Source organism: Chelmon rostratus, chromosome 21 (assembly GCF_017976325.1).
Source record: "Chelmon rostratus isolate fCheRos1 chromosome 21, fCheRos1.pri, whole genome shotgun sequence".
In the NCBI taxonomy this organism is placed as follows: domain Eukaryota; kingdom Metazoa; phylum Chordata; class Actinopteri; order Chaetodontiformes; family Chaetodontidae; genus Chelmon; species Chelmon rostratus.
This window is the reverse complement of record NC_055678.1, coordinates 18,653,886-18,674,832: the sequence shown is the minus strand read 5'-3', so window position 1 is coordinate 18,674,832 and position 20,947 is coordinate 18,653,886. Positions and strand designations below refer to the sequence as shown.

General features: G+C 44.6%; 1 protein-coding gene across 1 annotated transcript in view; it reads left to right on the top strand.

Annotated features, from left to right (window-relative positions):
- Positions 1–16,973, top strand: part of ca10a (carbonic anhydrase Xa) — a 203,972-nt gene extending 186,999 nt beyond the window's left edge. Inside the window, exons 5-9 of the mRNA XM_041963175.1 lie at positions 4,410–4,505; positions 10,571–10,643; positions 13,675–13,829; positions 14,062–14,236; positions 16,951–16,973. Coding sequence (XP_041819109.1) covers positions 4,410–4,505; positions 10,571–10,643; positions 13,675–13,829; positions 14,062–14,236; positions 16,951–16,973 — 522 coding nt within the window. The remainder of the gene's footprint in view (positions 1–4,409; positions 4,506–10,570; positions 10,644–13,674; positions 13,830–14,061; positions 14,237–16,950) is intronic.
- Positions 16,974–20,947: the final 3,974 nt, after the last annotated feature.

The window sequence follows — 20,947 nt, the reverse complement described above, 5'->3', positions numbered from 1 at the left end:
TCATAATGATTAGTGTCCACAGAAAAAATCCGGATTATACCTAATAAATTAAACAGAGCAGTAGCCCCTATAAATTGAAGGAGACACTGCTCATGCTAAAGAGAGGATCCAACTATATTTAAAACAAATCTTATTAAGTGTTTGAGAAGGATTCGCCTTTGGCGTCTTAAACCCCTGTCAATGACAGACACACACCTCGAATGTCCTCTTTCAAACACAGTCACACACATGGAAAATCACATTGAGCTAATATCACTGCGGCAGATTATCGGTCACAGAGCTGTTCATGGGGACGGTTGTTCTGTTTTATTTGCTCTTCCCCTAATTATCATTAATCACTATTAAACAGCACATTTCGCCCACATCTGCACTGCAGCATCCTGATTGTGGTGCATCTTGGATTAAAATCGCATCAGAACATCACTGCACAGCTTGTTCTGAGGAAAGCAAACATGCAGAAATAAATAGAGAAAGAAGAGAAAGAGAAAGAAGACAAAATCTGGGATTATGTTCAATTACCAACGTGACATGATGAGCATGAACACAAATGATGATTGGTTGATTTCTACTGCTCTGGTAGTGCTCTGTCGTGCCAGTAAAGGGCCTGGATTGAAAAACTCTTTAGGTCCGTGTGCATAATCATAGTGTGATTGTTGTAGAGGACCTTATCCGTTTGTTAGCTTTATGGATCCACGCTCCAGTGAATCTGAAGGAGGGAGGACGGATGGATGGAAGTTGAGATGGAGAGCGTCATTTCCAGCCCAGCGCTTTAAAACCCCCTCTCACTGTTAGCACTGAACACCTCTCTTCCGCTATCGACTTGCTGTCTTCATATTTCCCTACCCCCGGGGCCAGGCCAGCCATCATGCCATAAAGAGGCTGTCATGACCCCCAGACGCACGCGCTAATACACACACATGCACACAGGCTCACCGCAGAGAGCTGGCCAGCCAAGCAAAAGTGACCCTTCACACCTAATTCAAGTGTTGTCTGAAACCCCTTGCACTCAGTGCAGCTTTCCATGCAGGTTTCATTGCAGGTTTAACCAACTGAAACCCCTGAAGCCTGAAAACCAGTGTCACTGCCAAAGGAGATGCTAACACACTGAAGAGGCAGCAGTATTGCTCTCGAAGGAAAGTTTTGATGCGCAGATGTTGGTCTTTTCTTGTGTGGAGGCTTGGAAGCAAGCAAAAAACTCCTTTTGACACAAAGAACCCTCTTGGCATTAGCATGTTGGCATGCTAGCATTTGGTAATAAGCATTAATAGATAGTATAGCTAAAGCTAATGGGAATATCATACACTGAAATGGACAAATATATTGGACAAAACAATATTTTGACTTGAGGATGGCGCTAGCTGAGTAGTCAGAGGATCATCAAACTTATTACAGTTCATCCTCAGGGTACATGAATTTCATAAAGGTACCAAATTTCACAGCAGTCCATCTAATGGTTGATATACAGTGCAGTACAGTACAAGTCTGAACTACAAATGTTGTCCTCATCGTGGCAATAGAGGAAAAGTCAGTGGATGGCCACAGGCAGCAGGATACATCCTGTGGGGACCATGAATGTTGTAGCCTCCGATCGAACAGCTGTTGAGATATTTCAGTCTGGATCAAAGTGGTGGACCGGCCAACCAACAATGCCATCTTTACAGCTACACTAGTGATGTGGCTAAGAGCGTTCAGCATGGAAGCTCACCTTGGAGGCAGCTGTGCATCAACAGGTAGAGCAGGCTGTCTGCTAGTCTGGCATCGGCAGTTTGATCCTCAGCACCTTCTGTCCAAATGCCGACACGTCCTTTACCGAGACGCCGAACTCCACGTTGTTCCCAATGGTTGGGCCAGCGCCTTGTGGGAACACGTGAATGAAGAGGCAAGTTGTGCTTTGCAGTAACCGCGTTATATAAATCGAATAGTATATAAAAAAACATGTTGACTGAAAAGTCCATTAACTAACTCTCGCCACAGCTTTCAACCCCATTTAAGTCTTGGCTCATGTGCCGTCACATGACCAAAGGCTTACCATCTCCCCTCCATTTACGACCACTTGTCACCGTGTGACCGTGATTCACAGCAAACAAAAATCTGAACGGAGAACTCAACTGAATCTCTGACAAATATTGAAAGCCACTGATGGACTCAGAGCGAGAGCCCCCATGTTTGTGGCTTCTGCGGTACATTAGATAGAACAAGTGCTGTCTGCGGTGCTCGTCCTCTGGAGGAAGCGTGATGCAGTGCCATATATAGGCTGCCCTACATGCTGAAAAATTAGATGGCCTTTACATGCCGCTAAATGGTTCAGTGTGGTTCTGTGTGTCCGTATTACAGAGGTGTAGAGGTTATACTTTAAATCACATGGTCACAAAATAAAATCTTAATCTCAAGCATCTGCTGCCCTTTTTATTTCTGCCCCCCTGCCCCTCAGACCGCCTGAGTCTGCCGCTGTTGAAAAGTGAACCTAAATAGATTTGATAAGGCATTTGAGTTTGATATGCAGATTCAATACTGGATTCCAATTAGATGAAATGCTGTTGAACCCCAACCTTACTTAAAGCGAACTCTGTAATATCCATCACACCCCATCATACAATCTGTCCGCGTCTCTGTCATCATCGCAGTCTGTTCAGCAGACACCAGGAAAGGCGTTATGGCCGAATCTTACCAGACTGTACCTGTGAGATGGGTGGAGGTGTGACTGTATTCAGTGTGTGTTTGAACAGAGGGACACCATGACAAATGAAGCAGCGCTGCAGGCTCACAGGCCTGGCCAACATGCAGCGGCTCCTCTCTCCTGCTCCGTCCTCGGCTGTTTCTGTATCTAATTACGACATCTATTTTCTCCCTCTTTCGCTCGGTATCGCCCTCTTTTTTCCTCTCAATTTGGCAGACGCTCTCACTTTATTATGGCCCACACTGGCCTTTTATTGCCCACCAGCAGCAAACTTTGTGCAATTTGTCATTGAGGGGGTATGGATGAGTTCTTTTGGCTGCCTCTGCCGCTCTCACCTAAAAATCTAATCAGATCAGCGTAGGGCCCTAATCACTTCCTCTCTCGCCTTGATTGCATTTATAGACGTTCTGTCGCTCTGTGCTCCCCCAATTGAGCATTTCATAATTACTCTCCTCTTACATTTGTTTATTTATACCCTCCAGTACAGTACTTGCCAAGCCCTTTGCCAATGAGTGAGGATGAGAAGTTTATGGAGGTGGGGAGAGAAAGAGTAAGAGCCTTTGGGGAAAATCTGAAAATCATTACCAGCCCTTTGTGCTTGAAATAAGTGCTTTACTGCTTTTATATTCTTAGCAGTTCATTGTGCATATTACGATCAACCCCCCGGGGTCTGAGGCTAGCCGGATCCGGAGGCTGATCATTTCGGCATGCTCTGATGTTGCTAATGTCAGTTTGAACAGATAAAAGCAGTAGTTTGAATCACATGACTTTTCTGCATTCAGCACAAGTTCAGCTACAATAGCATTTACTTTTTCAAATGAACTTGTTGCAGAAAGAAGCTTTAGAACTGTGCAGGACTGTGCAAAAAACATGACCTTAACCAAGATGACAAACCATCTCAGTCACTTGAGGTGATCTCTTTTGTCTGCTCCGTCGATCTGGACAACTTGGCCATCTAATCGTGCGTGTCTGCTGTTTTGGGATCAGTGGGAAGAGCAATGCCTTTTCACGCTGAATATGTAAAGAAGCTGTTCACAGGTCAGCCCAGGTAAAGGCACCCCCCCTCTCTGCATGAGACTGATTCCTCTCATGTTTCAAGACGTCGGCTATATATCTCGACAGTCTTTGAACTTCCTATTCATTTTCTCTTCGTCAGAAAAAAGGGGTTTTAAAACTGGGCTCCTCTTCCAGCGATTTCCACTTTTATGAGCTGGACGTGGAACGGCGCCGCCTGCCCACGCCCAAACATCATTAACAGGCAGGAATATTGAACAGCTGGAGTGGATGAAGCATCTGCGTCAGTGAAACATTAACCTCGTGCCGGGAGATGGTTTAGCCGCGCTCACCTCAGCCTGTGAGCGCAGGCTGGCCTCGGATCAAATGATGACAGAATCCTCGTCTCTTTATGTCCCTCTCATTACTTCTATCCACAACCGTGCCAGGTATAAAAATGTTCCGATCGCGAGCTCCTCGCATTACATCGAGTGTCTCGGCGAATCCACGAGAGAGATTTCACCCGTATTGATTTTGCCTTTTAAATCATCTAACATTTTGTAGCAGGGAGGAAGGTTTAAAGGTGAACGAGGAACTCTGCAACAGAGATATAGATTCTGTAGAAGGGTTTTCATCTCTAAGGTCTCCACTATTTTGCACTCGCTGCGGAGATCAGCCTTGTGTCTCGCTATCTCAACGTTTGAAAGTTGACTCTCGGTATGTGCTCTCTATGTTCCAGGTTCAGCTGATCCACTACAACCATGAGCTGTACACAAATTATACAGAAGCTGCTAAAAGCCCCAATGGACTGGTCATAGTGTCCATATTCATGAAGGTAAGTCTCATACATATGTTTAATAACTGCAGATAACCAGAATTGTTTTGTCATGACCCAGCAGTTGCTATTTTTAATGGGTTACACCGTGGACATCCAGCACAGTACTAATCATTGCATTAGACAGGAGTTTCCGACATATATTACCTCTTTAGATACTGATTCTGGGTCACCAGAAACAATGGCTGTGCAAGCAACTTGACTCGGTTTAATCAGTGTTTAAGCATTAGAAGACAGCTTCAGTGTACAATGCACAGGTGGAATATGTCGAGCAAAATGGAACAGGACTGATCATTGCATTCAGTGCAGATGAGGCTCAATTGAAGGTGGACCAAGTGTTCGTTTGTGTGTTTGCGTGCAGCAGCGCTAAGCTGACATGTGGGGTTTTGTCAAGCTGGGGAAACATTAAAAAAAAAAAAAAAAACGCCCGGTCTCAAAAAAGGAGGCGGTTTTGAGGATTTGGTGGAGCTAATAGCCTATCCAAGGATTTATACCAAGACAGGTAGTGTGTCTGTCTGTGTAAAAATGATGTCAAGTAATGTCAATAATGTGTGTGTCATGAAAAGGTCATTTTATGTGCTTCACATTTGTCTAATGTGTATCAGCTTAACTGTATCATGATTGATTCTGCTTTGTTTCTAATCTCATGTACCCTTAAAACACCAAAGAGGCTGATTGTCCCTGTTTGCATCTGGTAGCCACAATATTGGTTTAAAAGAATTCTGTCAGGAGCTGAATTATCCTTCAGCACGGCGGTCTCAGCGCTCCCACCCCTCCACTCCCCTGCTCCCTCTTTGCCTGAAATCTCCTAAATGTTCGACTCAAGAACTCGCAAACAATTAGCGATCCAATTATCCCTCAGAGCGAAACGTGTGCCTTGGCTTTGTGTCGGCGGCGGCAGGGCTCCCCTGCCTCTGCCGTGTGTGAGGGGTCTCCATCTCGAATGAGAGGCTTGGAGATCAAAGAGGCAGCCGACGTCCTCAGCGCTGTGCGCACTCGGCTGAAAAGTTCAGTGGCTAACTGCTAATTAGCTCCCCAATGTCAACGGGACCATCATTCAGTCTTGAAGAGACAGAGGAGATGCTGACCGAGGTCAGCCCTCCTCGACTCCCCCCATCAACCAGCAGGAGAGTGTGTCGGAGGACGTGGAGGAGCTGGGCTTGAAAGTGGAGTGCGGCAGGTGTGGTTGCTGTGCACGGCAGCCAAAGGAAGTGACCTTGTAACAGCGGCACACAGCTCTGCAATGCATTTAAATGCCAAAAAACGGATGTGTCGCTATTTAGAAATATACTTATTGCTAGGTGCTGTGCATATTATGTAAACCATAGAGTAGTCAAGCCAGGAAAATTTTCTTTGATTCAAAAAGAAAAGAAAATGGGGAAAAATGTGTTAAAAAAAATCAGTTTTTTAATAAAAAGCCTCAGGTGCAAGCCTGTGTGAAAACTTTAAGCAGATAATTCAGCCACAGCTTCCAAAAGCTACCATGTTTCGGTAAGTTACAGCTAATTTCTGAGCTTTCTGTTGTGTGCAGCGCTCATGCAAGCTAAAGCTAAACATTAGCATCAGATTTGTTGAAAGCTGATGATACATTCAGCTATTTAAATCACTTCACTTCCACTTTCTCAGCGTTTGGGTCCCTTCTGAGCTCAAAAAGCTCTCTGAATGTGCAGGGGCTATGATTCCAGCCTCTAGCTTGCATCTTCTCTGTAGCTGCAGCAGCGACAGCTAAATGGTTTATATTAAGTTGTCTTTTACTGAAGTTTTCTTCTGCTGAAAGCCTCAGTTTTATTCAACACAGGAACACGGGAGTCGCCCAGATAATATAACGATGGTATACGTGTATGTTGTGGCCCCCAGTTTTGATTATCCCTGCTTACTTCCAGAGAAAGCAGTTTGGCATGGCAGATGGCTCTAAATACTTTAATACCCATGAATGTTCAACGTCGCTGAAGAAGCCAGTCGGAGTCGTGAATCAGATGTCGTGAATTCAAAACCCTTCATCAATTTTGAAAAGTGTAATCTCCGGCTCCCACTCAGGCTGGCACAAAGCAGAATTTTATGCTCAGTGATTTGATATTTCTTAACGAAATGCACTTTAGGAGTCATAGTTCACTCCTTTATTTGTGTTTTTTTTGTGAACACATGCTTGTACCTTATTTTCTTACGCAGGATTTTGTTCTGTTAATTCCATTAATAGAGTTTTATGTCCATCCAAGCCTTGGATGCCAGTCACCTGACATTTACTGTGCAGAAAATGAAAGAGCCACAGGCACACATAACAGCTGCCACTTTGCGGCTTTCTTAGGGGAGGGATTAGGGATCACGGTCTTTGTTTCGAGCTGGGGCTCTGCACACAAAAGTCATATTATAGTACTTCCAAGAACTCCTTTTTTAATGCTGCACAGAAACAGACAGAAACTTTCTAATCAGTCAAAGTCAGTCAGAAAGCAGAGCTGCAACAGGCTCCCACTTGCAGCAAAAAGAGACCAAACCTTTGCTCCACTCTCCCAAATATAATTGTGGTGTCATTGCTCGGAAGAGTTCATCAGGCTCTAGTTTTTGACCCCACATCATGTTATGTGCTTTATTTTTGGACTGTTTGTCTCTAAAGTAGTCGTGGTGCTTGTGATCAGCAGCAAAGATGCAAAGATGTCCAAAGATTAAACTTCATTATACCAAAAGGGTCCTGAACCGTTTCCAGGTATTAGATTGATCCCTTTTCGTTAAGCTTAAGCGACATTCTTTAACAGACACTGCAGCAGTGCTAATTCAGAGGTAGTGAAGTCCAGGGGAGGCAATTTTGTTAATGCCCACGTGTCGAAAAGTTTCGCTAATATCCAGAGAGATTAAACGATCGCGCTCACACGCACGCACTCACCTGCCGCCCACTCACACACCCACCCGACTGCACTCCGGCCGGTTATCTGCTAACGTCTCTCCGCTCCCACTATCTTAGGCATTTTTCACCAGGTCAGGCTCCTCAGTAGTAGCACTGAGCAGACAGGTGCTAATTAGCCACATCTCTCTCACAGCAGAAGCTCGATTTTCTCGCCTTTCGGTGACTCATGCTTTCCGAGGCCTTTTCAGATTTTCGATCCCATCGCTGTGACTCAGAGTTCCAGGAAGGGCCCCCACTCCGGGCGTGGAGTCGTGAGGCGCCATTAAGGGCAGCAGCGGGTGACTGCAGCTATGCAGGGACCTCGGTGAAAACCAAACCCACAGTGGACACCGACGCAGGATTTTAGAGCGAATGCAAGGCCATTCCACTCATCTGACTGTCGATTAATGTAAAAGCAAGAAATATGTGAATCTGCGTCTTGTGGTTATCTGTCTGATCGACATTCAGCCATATGGTGCTAAGTGTGTGCTCTTCTCACACCTAATGTGCAGACATTCCTGGAAGCGAAGAGACAGATTGACTGAATCCCCTCAGGTGCATTTCTAGGAAAAGATTAAATGAGAGCGACAGAAAGTAGGGAAACTAGTGAGCAGCATGAGTGGCTGGTAAAGGCATATTTCCTGCCTGAAGAGCACAGGGAACAGGTCAAAGACTAAGTAATTTCTGTTGCAGTGAAGGGAGGGGGAGGGCGAGCACATCTCTTTTTAATCACTTGGCCCAAAGACATCTCGACAATTAAAGTTGTGAAGTCCGACTGGCGTGAGCGAGGGATAGACGGAGCGGAGAGAGAGAGAGGCAGCGAGGACTCAAAGAAGGGCGCGGGGGTGGACAGGAAGTGCGAGGAGCTTGCCTCGGCTATTAGCGAGCGCGTCTCAGAGTCGGGGGCAGCGGCGCACTTCTCAGACTTCGCTGAACAATGGAGCCGGTCAAGCAGAGCGGCGCAGTCGGGAATTAAAAGTGGCTCTCAGGCGTTCGGCGGCAGTTAATGTGGTGCGGTTAAGTGACTGGTTTCAGTCGATTTTCAGCCAAGTCTGGACCGTTTCGCACCTCGCAACCGCCACGCAATGCTAATGACACTGTCATTCAGGCAATACAGGGTCGATTTCACCAATCCAGCTTCATTGTGTGATTGAATACAGTGAGTGAAACAAGGCTGCAATGTGACTTCTGTATTACCATATACTATACACTACCATCGTCATCAACCCCTTTTCACCAATTCGCTGCATGCTTACTATAACTGTGTGCTCTGTAACAGCCTTCGTGTCCTAATGCCCCGCGCAGCTGTTGAAAAGAAATGCCGTCTTAATGCTTATCAGCTGTTCTTTCAAGCATCCACTGTTGGGGAAACTGTAAAATGTTGTACAACCGGTTACAAGCGGGCAGAAAACCATTTGTACATCAGTGAGCCAGATGGCTGAGTCTAAGAGTCACCGTGGTGTGACATAAATTCAGGTTAGTTATGTACTCCTCTTTATAAACACTCTCTCATCAATTAACAGCAACACTTATGTGTTGGACGTGTACTCGGCCATATGGCGGGAATCAATATGACAATATACGTGTGTGTGTGTGTCTGATGTATGAATGTAAATATGTACGTAAAAATCACTGATAAGTGTAAGCAAGTCAAAAACCTAAATCACATGAAATAGTGATTTTGACTGAAATTCATTGTTCTGAGAGCACTGAATGAAAAGAAATAAGAAGGAAAAGGGCCCAAATGCAGACACAGCAGCAGAGCAAGTAGAATGCATTGACTTGACCAGGAGCAGCGGTTACAAAAAAAAAAAAAAAAAAAAAAAAACAAGTTTGCAGTTCAGCAAGATAAAGGGAGTCCTAATCATCAGGGTTTGGCAGGAGGCAGGTAATAGACAGGTAACAGGTAGCTGGCAGGCAAGCACGGAGTCCAGAGAACGGGCAGGAACAGGGAAGTGGAACAGCTGGACTACAGTAGCAGAACAGCAACACTGACAATCTGGCAGAGAGATGAGAGGAAGTAGCTGGTATCTACGTGAGCCGGGCGGGGGAACGCAGGACAGATGTGGCTCAGAGACAGAGTCAGGGATGCAGGGTGTGTGTCACTCGTTTTCCCGGAGAAAGACGCAAGCTGTTTTTAGGTTTATTAGCAAAGAGTAGCACTGCTACATGTTTAGGAGATGTACTTTCAGAGGCTTGAGAACAACAGTGTGCTTTATTTATCAGTGAATCATCAGCCAGTCCTCCTTCTGTGACCATGTGTACAACTGCAAATTACAGTGTGCAAATGAGCTATGAGCTATAGACTGAATTACTACTGTATTAGGATTGCTCTTTATTTACAGGGAATGCCAAAGTAGCAGCTATCATGCATCATGCTTGTCATAATTGCTGTGCTGCTTGGTTATTCATTTTTCTTTGGAGTGTCATTTGTGTGCTTTAAGTATGGAGCATAAGCCCGGACTGACTCTAGTACCAAAATATGTCTGCTAACACCTCTGAAGCTCACTGCTTAACACATTGTATTTGTTTTCTAACCTGTTCGCAAAGAGAAATGTAGACATTAATTAAATCTGTGGTTTAGGGGTTAAGAGTTACTTGGAACTGTTAAGCTGGGCACTTAACGTACTGCATACAACTTGAAAGGGGAAAGGAAATATGTCCCAAAATCGTCTTTCCCGTAACACGACTTAAATACACAGCTAATTGTTCACTTTTTTCGTTACTCTTACATTGCTGGGAAATCTTACATTCACAATGATCTTCACGCGTTCAGCTCTGATAGAACAAAACTTGTTGTGATCCATCACAAAGTCACGTTAGGACGAGAATACAATGTGTTCGCTATTTAAAAAGATGGATTGTGTTTTGTCATGGCAGCAGTGTGTGTCTGTGAGCTGTTTTTAATGGTTTCCTGAAAGCAGTGGGGGCCTTTGTTTTCCAGAAGGCAAAGCAGCAGTACAAGAGAGTGCAGGAGCTCCTGACTGTGCAAAATACATCAGTGGGTTTTGACATTACATGGGCATTAAAGGTGATAGATTAACTTGCATTATCATTTAAAGTACTGAACTGAGTAGATTACATTTTTTTTAATTTTTGGATGGGCTCTCAATTCATTGCATGATCAGTCCTTTTTTAAAAAAAAGTCAACCTCACCCTGTTTTTCTCTTTCTCTCTTTCAACCCAGATTGCTGAGACATCAAACTCATTCCTGAATCGAATGCTGAACAGAGACACCATCACAAGAATAACATATAAAAGTAAGTGGCTGTGAAGTCATCTAAATGTCCAAACATCTGTGGTAATTAGGTTTGAAACAGCATAAGCCGAGCTCCCCTTTACGCTACTCCTGTCAAGCTCGGCATTCGCAACTATCGTGCTAACAGCGACAGACTTGCTGCCCGATATTCGTAGTCATTTTTTGAACCAAAGGCTCTTTTATTTCAGACGAAGCCTCTCGTTTCTGCTCTGCAACTGTCTGAAGATGTCTCCAGTTGTGTTTTTAATGTTTCATCCTGGCTCGTTTTAAAACCAGAGACCTGCAAAGTGGTCTTCAAAAGCTGACGATTCATATAGAAGACAGAGATCAGAGAGAAAACAGCATTGTTCTTGTATTGCATTGCAGAGCTAGTTAATAACCATATATAACCAACAACAACACAGGCCTGTTTCACTGCTTGGCTTACGCACTTTGATGAGCAATACAGAGGTTAGTTTGAACATTTATTTCTTTGTATTGTATAGTTTAAGGATGAGGACAGATCAATGTGTTTGGCTAATGTAACGCCATCTGAGATCACTGAGTTCGGCTGTGGTTGTGTGAACTTCCTCAAATGCAACATAGCAGGACGGCGCCGCTAATGTTAGCTTCCATTTATGATACAGTGACCTACAGGACAGGGTCAGACATTGTGAGGAAATACTACACACTGGATGTGCTGGTCATGATTTTTTTTTTTTTTTTTTTTTTTTATAGTAACCTCTAACTCCACAAATTAGCTTAGTATGAAACATCTAATGTTTTATTCCTTTATGTATTTATTTATTGTATTTTTTTGGCGAGCCAGCTGTTTATGGTAAGCTATGACTGGTCAAATGCAGTTGAGACCTTTTAAAGGATCGTTATTTCATTTCAAAGTGGTTTGAATTGAAGGGATGCTGCAGGACGGGGACGGTGAGATGCCTGCATGGCAACTCTTAATAGCCGGAGGATGCTGTTGGTGAGGTAGCATGTCTAGCTCTCCAGAGGTTTCCCTCCGCCGGGCTGCCATACTGGAAAGGCGGTATCGGCACGGAGATTGCCCGAGGCCGGCTTGGAAAAAAAGCGACAACTAATTGGATTAATAGGGGGAGCAGTGAGCGGCTGGGTAAATGCACTGACCCCTTGTGGCTTGGAGGAGTCTCAGAGGCTTGAGGCTACAGGCTAAAGGCAGTCAAGGGGGTTCCTCCGGGTCCAGCTGGAGTTGCTGGAGAGGAGCATGGTTTCTGACAGCTGTCAAAACTCCCTCAGATACACTGTGTCACACATGCTGTCTCACGCACACATACACACACACACAGTCACACACCACCCTCGTGCATGAGGATTACCAATCCTCAGGCATATACCTCTCACAGCCAGAACTGCTGCTGGGCTGCTGCTTATATGTACACACATGCAAACACTAGAATGCACACACACCATCCAAAGAGAATTATTTATTTCAACGGCACGATCAAAGACGAGCGGCAGAGCTACTCTTCACATGCACATGTTGTAGGTGGAATGGTAATAACATATATAGAGAGGATCAGAGAAGCTTCTTATGGGGATTTTCTCAAATTAAGCCTATCACATTTTTTTTATATTTCTTTCCCTATTGTTTACAAGATGCGGTTTTTAATAGTGAGACAAAGCACAGATGAATTAGCATTAAAGCTGCAGCCGTCCGCCACGCTGACCTCATCACAATAGGTATGCCATTCGTCAAAGGAGGCTCAACAGATGACAAGTTACTGAGATTATGCTACTGGAGTGTGAAGAGGAAGAAAGAGAGAGATGCAGGCTGTCTAATTAGTTAGAGTCCTGACAAAGGAGACAGTTTAGATAAAAGAGGTTTTGTACAGTCTGCCATTCAAGGAACAGTAAATGATATGTGAAATAAGAAGTGAGAAAAATGTGTTATGACAGATGAACTCAGTGCTTGATGAGTAGCCGGGGGAGGGGGGGTTGAGTTTACAGCCTGCACACTAAGAGGAGGATGTGTCTGGTAATGTGTCAGCGATCTACGTACACAGCAACAAAAATCCTAACTCAACATCCACTTTAAACAGCAGTCGCTTATATTTTCACGCATGAAATAATTGATCAAATGACAATGTGAAAGGTGTCGCTGATAGTGATGAACCCACAGAGAACCATCACCTGAATCTGCCGCTCTGCTCCGCTTTAATGAGCTTTGCAGCGGCTTTCGGCTCGTTTTTTTTAGGTGTCGGTTTCGCAACTTTGCTGATTTGGTTCGCTCTCGCCGCTCTCGCGATGAGGCCTCCAGTAGCAGCAGGCAGCTGTTTTCAGAGGAAAGCTGCACACTGCCTGCTCAACACTGAACAGCACACAAACGCAGTTAGAGAGCAGCTAAAGAGACACATATTCCCCTCAGGGGCTGGAAGAAGAGTGAATATTGGATTTACATTCATCAGGTGGAGTCAGAGACGCCTCCAAATGGGTGATAACGTTGCTGCGTAACTGCTTCATGCACAACTGTTTGCTAACAAGTTTGCCTTATCAAGGTGATGATGACTTCTGTTAAAATCAGTTACAACATCATAATAACACACAATTACAAAAGTCACTCGGAATGCAGGATGTCATATAAATACACTAACGACTGGCATCACTGATTGCAACAGAAATTAGTCACTGAAGCTTTGAAATGTGTGGAGGTGCGACGGTGGAGCACAGTTCATTACGTTCAACATGAGTGTGGTTATTCGCCTGGTTGAGGTGAAGCTACCTCTTCTCTTAGACCAGAGAAGGAACACATTTTTTAAAAATCCTCACCAGAAAAGGAAGGAAGGAGGAAGTCAGGTGACGTAGGATAAAGAGCAAGAAAGTCTGCTTATGAAGGAAGGTGGGGTGGATGGATGGGTCAAAGAAACACAGGGCTCGGAACCGAAAGTCGCTATTGACCTATTTTAAGTTACATAACGTACAAATTTACTTCACAAATGGAACAGAAATGATTTTGTTTTAACCCAAACGATCTTTTCCCCGTGTACCTGTCGCTGATGCAGCTGCTCTTCTTTCTGCAGATGACGCGTATCTACTGACCGGCCTGAACATCGAGGAGATTTACCCGGAGACAAGTAGTTTTATCACATATGATGGATCCATGACCATCCCCCCGTGCTTTGAGACAGCCACATGGATACTGATGAACAAGCCTGTGTACCTCACGCGCATGCAGGTGAGCCTAAGTCGCCAAGCCCCAACTCCCAGAATTCACTGTCTCAGCTGAAGATTTTCTCATTAGCTATTGGTCCGCCAGCTCTTCTTTTGTCTAATCCTCCATACAATCCCGCCTGCAAGGTAAAATAACGCAGCGGATCAAAATGCCTGGTTCACATTTGCACCATGCTGTGTCCAGCTTGTTCTCAATGCCTTCTTGTCTCTCCCCCCGTCTCCGTCGTCCTCTCAAGATGCACTCCTTGCGGCTGCTGAGCCAGAATCAGCCGTCTCAGATCTTCTTGAGCATGAGCGACAACGTCCGCCCAGTCCAGCCGCTGAACAACCGCTGCATCCGCACCAATATCAACTTCAGCATGCAGGGCAAGGACTGCCCCAACAACAGGGCTCAGAAGCTCCAGTACCGAGGTGCAAATGATTACTCAATGTCCTCTCTCCCCTCTCCATCTCAATTCTATTTACCTATTCATTTCTATTTCATCCGATCTAATCATCCAATCATCCAGGTTCATCTGTATTTCCATCAGGCAACATTTTGCTCATAATATCAACAAGTTTTATCAACATTTTACTATAAGAGGAAATTCTGGTTTACAACAACTTGGGTCTTATGTTATATGGCCATCATTTTGTTTAGTTGTTTGTACTCAACAAAGTATTTTCAGCAACATCGCTACTAATCTTTTAAAGGGGCGCCAATGAGGCAAGAATCATGTCGAGGAAGTCAGCAGTCAGCTGTGAATCGGAACTGACAAAACGACAATAAATCAGAGGAGTCAAAGTTATATGAGAATAAAATGCATTCACATTAAGTTTTAATTTATTTTATCTACTGACTATATGTAAAGAAAAAAAATATTTACTAGTTTCTCACGTTTCTTTAAAATGTAATTTTGTATGCAATTGTAAGAACCATTTTGTTTCAGAAGATTTTTGACTCATCCAGACCACAATAACATGGCAGCCGTTTTCCTCTGACATCACTCTCGGGGTGGGAAGCTCAAATGTTATCAGAAGGATAATGGTGCACTGATGGATTCATTTAAACGTAAGGAGTCTGACAATCGGTCTCATTTCACTGCTTCCTGATTGATCAGCAAACCAAAAAGACAAATCCACGGGAACATCTGGAAGACTGTGAATATGGTCTGTGACGTTTTCTTCCTTTTGATCAACCTGGGGGTTTGTTAAAGTCAGTCTGATGGTCTGCTTGTCTTTCTTACCCCGTCAAACTTCTTTTAGTGGTGTCAGCCTGTGAATGTATGGAAGTTCCCATACAGTAATGGTGCCTTAAAGGCATCACCATACGAAGTACGAGGTTCGTTCGTTCATTAAATGCTGACTCCTAAATTTAAGTTTGCCAGCCTGAGAGAATGGCCAAAACGAAAGATTCTCATGCTTCGAGGCCCCACCAAGCTAAACAGAGACGGCGAGCAAGTCGAGGTCTGCTCGCTCATCACTGTCATGGGCAGCAAAGCTGGAAGCAGGAAGATCATAGAATGATGGCCAAAACTCCACAAAAAAGACCCGACTTGTAATAAACCAGAATAAAACTTTAAAATACGTCGCAGGTCTCACCTCAATTCCCTTTAGAGGCGTTAATTTACTAAACTCAAAGCTGTGGCGGTCCCTGCAGCTAATGTCATTCTGAATTCAAAACCGTTTTCATCCCGTAAACGTCTGACAAGCAACTGACAAGATACAATTTTTGGTCAGTGAGCGTGATAAATTATTACTCACCGAACTCTCAGCTTCAGGAGGCGATATTGCTCCCGAATGCCCCTGAAGTAATTTGTTTTAGATACGACATCCACATAAATTCCAGGGGATTATTCCTTGATCTACGCTCACCATTATGATTAACAAACTTAATATCAAATGCCGTGCACTGAGCTGGGGCTCGGCAGAAGGTTGATGAAATGTGGAGTGCAGAGTGAAGCACTAAAGAGAAGGGGGGGGGCAGGAAGCAGGAAGTGAGCTGGCCGGGCGGTCCGAACACCTGTTTGGCCCTGACTGACAGATCTGGCGGTTGGGAGGCTGAGAACTGGCGTGTCACAGCTCACTGCAGCCTCGGAGGTGTTGCTGCAGTCTGTCATCTCCTCTCCTCTGTTTCAGCCAACATTTCATGGGCAGCTGCTGCGTAGAATGTTGAATTTCGCTCCTGAAGCGTAAATATGTTAAAGGCGAGAGGTGGCCCCAGTCCCTGCGATTCCTTTTTTCTTTTTTTTTTTTGCTTTGCTCGGGATTTACTGTACTGTGGCCAACACACGCCATGATTGTCTTTCTGTCTGCATCTCTCTCTCTCATTCTCTCTCTGCTCGGCTCTACTCCGCCCCCCTCCCCCTACAAAGATGAAATTCTTATTCTGCGCTGCAGTTGTGGGGAGATTTCAACCCTCTCCACCCACCTCAGACCTTCCTGATCGCCAAAATAAAAGCATTCACCAGGGACCCAAACCCAGAGAAGCAGACTTGCTTATTTAATTGTTCAGATATTTAAAGACCTTCAAGATAAAGTGGAGAGATGGAGGGAGGGGGCGGGGGGGTCTCATTAAAAGGGGAACTACATCTGCTTGGTGATTTGTGTAAGGTCAACCTTTAAAGCGGGAGCAACAAGACACACTCCCCCCCGTCCCCTGAGAGGCAATCATCAGGGTAGCTGAATGGGAAATCAGGAAGGCTGGGGAGCGGATCATGCCGTGCATATGTGTGTGTTTACTTTTTTTTATTTTCAACACCTAATTAAAGAAATATGATTATGATAACACACTCCAATAAATTCCTCCTCTCGCATAACAGCGAGGCACTTTTTGTCGTGAATCAAATTACAGTGTTTACTCGTGTTCTTGGCACCTCCTTGCTTCGCGTATAATTTTCTGTCAAGGCTGCCACTCAAAACATAATGCCTCCAATTCATCCCCCGCTCCCCCACCACCCACACACCACCACCCACCCAGGCACATTCACTCAAGTGCCATTACTTGAAAGTTGTATTTTATGGCTAAAGATGAAATATGGTGCAGGGTAGGGTGGAGGTGAATAATCCCAGAGACTAGTTGAACTGTGGAGAGCGCTGCATATATAAATCAGAATTCTCACTCCTGTCCTTCTCCTCTCTTCCAGTGAACGAGTGGTTGCTAAAGTAGCCTCCCTTGGATGAGCATGGAGATGAGTGTCAGAGATGGAGAGCGGGAGCGGGGCGAGGCGAGACGAGGGGCAGGAGGGGAGGATGGAGGATGGAGGGGGCAGAGATGTGAAACCAGGCTTGATGCTGCATCTCATCGATAACTTCATGGCATTGTATAAAGACAAACAACACTGGACATTATACGAATTACGGGACTTTGCGCTGCAAGCAAAGAGATTCTTTTCATACATTGAGAACAGTTTGAACCCTCGATCTTAACACATGCTAACAAGCCCTTTCCCCCCACTGTACAACTATATCTATATGGACATTTTGATACCAATACTTTTTTGGGAGAAAACCAAAAATAAAAAAAGGACACTTGGAAACAAACTAAAAAAAAAAAAAAAATACGTGGAAGCATTTATTTGATAGCCTCCCAACCAATAGGACAACGTTGGGACTTTAAAGCCTTTGTACATAAAATTGTTGCTATCAGTGGGAAAATCCAAGGACTGAGTCACTGCCCCCATCCTGCCAGTCGATGACGAAGCGGTCAGCAGCACTCACACGGACGTTTCATTCCAGTCACCAACAAGGCATGCAATCAGCAAAACCAACAGAGAGGGAGCACAGCCTTACCTTGTCATTTTCCAAAACTAGAGTCATGTCATGGGAGACGAGCAAGTATTTACAGGCTTTCTTACGGCCTCAGAGCAACCAGTGTCTTGGCCTCGTTTGTACATATTATAATTATCAATATTGCAGAAAAATTAACATGTAAAGAAAAGTAATGAATAAACATTCAAAAGATATATACAGAGGATTTTAAAAAAAAGAGAAAAAGTTGAGAATTTTAAAAGCTTGGCGAATTTTGAAGTCTGGAGCAGTTCTCAGTCTGAGCTGATGCCTTTTTTTCTGTTTTATTGTTTACAATGGTCATACACTGTGTTTGAGTAATGTTATCAGCCCAATAAATGTGTCTGGAAAGTTAATTTTGGAAAATGCTTCACTATATGAGGATCTGACTTATTGTACCAGTTTTGTATCGTTCCATATTAAATGTGCTGATATGTCAATATTCCTCCTCAGAGGCATGCTCAATAACACCGGCGTCACAGAGAAAGTGCTGCTCGGAGATCACAGTCGCATAAAGCAGATATCAGGGCGGCGTTCGCTTGACGGAGCCTCGAAATGCATTGCCTCCTGCTGAAACGGACGCAGTGCTCCGGTCTGGCTTTCTCTCCATTGTTTGCGTGACACAGCTGAAGCTTATCAGCCATGAGCAGAGGAAGCTCCGTCAGGCTTGCCGCGGCCTGTCAAAGTCTTTCAGATCACATCGGCGGTCATCGGGGGACTAGGACGAGAGGAACCTCGTCCACGGGGAGCTGAAGAAAAAATTAAACCCTGCCACTTTATGGGCAACTGCTTTCTGTTATTATGTTGTTATGTTCTCGGTTTTCCATAAAACAGCAGAGGGCAGTGATAAGAGTTGGTACTTTGTGAGGATTTGGACGCCTGCTGCCTCTAGTCTGCAGCTCGCTGAGGCTGCACATTCATGTTCCATTACTCCTTACAATATTTAAAACTGATCCACTCTCAAAAACTACCCAAAATGGCCATATCTTGTATCACTCATGCATTTTTGATGACAGATCAGCGCTTACCTCGGTGACAGATGCTGTACACTGCATCTACTGTCATAAAAGCCACCCCATATTTTGGTAGTGGAATGTTTTTAATGCTAACGAACATCAAGGAACTTTGAATTCTGCGGTGGAATGGCGGACCCTGCCACTGACAATGCTAAAATATTATATAGAAAGGTAATTACAGAATGTAAATACATTTAATGGCCAATGCTGTAAGAATAACCATAAATAGCATTTAAAAGAGGGTTTGATTTCATGAAAATGAAACTGGGTTGAATGACATGTCTAAAGGCAGGAGTGTTTATACTTGAATCACAGGGAGGCACGAGATGCAATGATTCGTACAAATGGGGACAGCAGTGGACTTTTCCCGCAGGCTCTCTCCCTGATTTATGGTGTTGCACTTGGTTGTCACTCACAAAAGCGATGGAAGTAGCAGCTCCAGACTCTCGCGCGCCTGGCCAATCCCTGCATAAAGACAGCACGAATCCCAGACGCTTTCAGAAAGTTAGAAAAATGAAAGGATGCACCCCCCACGATGCCCCCGCTGGAAAGGGGGGATCCAGACACTTCACCTCCATTATCACCCAACCTCACCAATGCTGTTGCGTTTAAATGGGAGCAAATCCCTGCAAAGAAGTTCCAAACTCTTTTGAAAAGCCTTCCAGAAGACATCGGGATGTAAGAGCAGCAGATCGCTCATGGTTTTGGAATGTCATGTTCAACTATCACATGCGGGTGTATTATTTTGGCGTCCATATATTTTATTCAAATGTCCACGTTCAGACAAGGCACACCAGCCGAACACTGGAAAAAATTTCATATATACAAATAGTGCAACTTTGGACATGTTGTTGGGGTTATTTTATCTTTTGCATGCATAGGTCCTGACTTTCTTAATGCAACATTCCTAACAGGAACATTAGTTTTATTTCAAATAGCTGGGAGCCTGCAAACCTGCAAAAAAAGCCTCCTTAGCATGCCATAAGGGGCTACTTAATCTTATTAAAAACCTTTATTGGTGTGCTTTTCATTGCAGAGGTTTAGTGTTCCAAGGTGGTGTACAGTAAACACCTTTTCAGAGCCCCAGTTAGAGGAAAGATCCTGGGGTAGTCATTGGATTCTTGGGCTGTTTTCCAGTATCAAAATGCTCAAATTTAAAGAGATTCACCACAGCAGGGAATATATATCAGACGCAATCAAAATGCCATCAAAACTTAACATGTGAACATGAAATGTGTCCAGATCATGATAGATTTTGTATCCAAGCCTGGCCTTGTGTGTAAGTGATGCACCCAGCCCCCCGTTGTCTGTTTATGTCAACAGGGTCCGGCTGCATCGACCCCTCTCTCCCCGCCCTCCTTCATTATCTCCCAATCAATTCAGGATGCCTCTCCTTGTAGCCCTGATGTGGAGAGAAATACTGCCTTAAAGCATGTGGGAGTGCGCGCACACACGTGCGTTTACCGTTCGCTATCTGATCTGTGCCTTTTTTTTTTTCTACAGATCTGTAATGAAAAGATAGCAAAGAGAGGAGGCTGAGGAGAGAGTGCTCAGAGGCCACCAATGCCCAAGGTTATGGAGGCCATTATTCTACCTGATGTAGGAGATGCAGGATTGAGCCAAAGCTAGAGGACGGATAATAAATACACCAAATGATTCAATGCTCCAACCCCCCAACCACCTACTCCAACTCGCCCTCGCTCCACCACATCCCAGCAAATAATCAGTTCAACCCTCGTGACTCCGCAGTAGATCTCTCCAGACTCGGCCCTGTCTGGCCCTGCCAAAAGGAATGAACGTTACGAGGCGCGTATAAATTGCTGCACTCAGATGTTCAGGGGGACATTTAATGATATTACATTAATAAGAGCGTAATAAGGCGATGGCACGCAGGGAGCCGGAGTGGAGCAGAACAGCTGCTGAGCCAAATCGAAAATGTGCAAATCTCCGTATGTGTGTCGACTCTTGAGACACACCTGTCCAGATGTGTTTGCAGCAGCGGGGCTTTCAATCAGGCCCGCTGCAGCGGAGTCAAACTTTTCTCCGTGATTGAATTAGGGGAATACTTGAGTCAATGCCTGTGGAAGTGAGGGAGCTCGATATCAATTACACCAAGTTCATTTTTTAAAAGCCTCATTTATCTGGAAAGACTGATCAGGCATTCATGCTCTTTTTTTCCCCACCAACAACTGTCTTCACACTCTCGATGTTACACACATCTATATCTGGGCGCTGCCCAGCACAACCACAGTCGGTCATTAGCACGACTGGCAGTTGAGTGTCTTGCCCGAAGGCAGCTTGATTACAGAGAGAAGAGCTCCCTTTTTCCCAACCACTT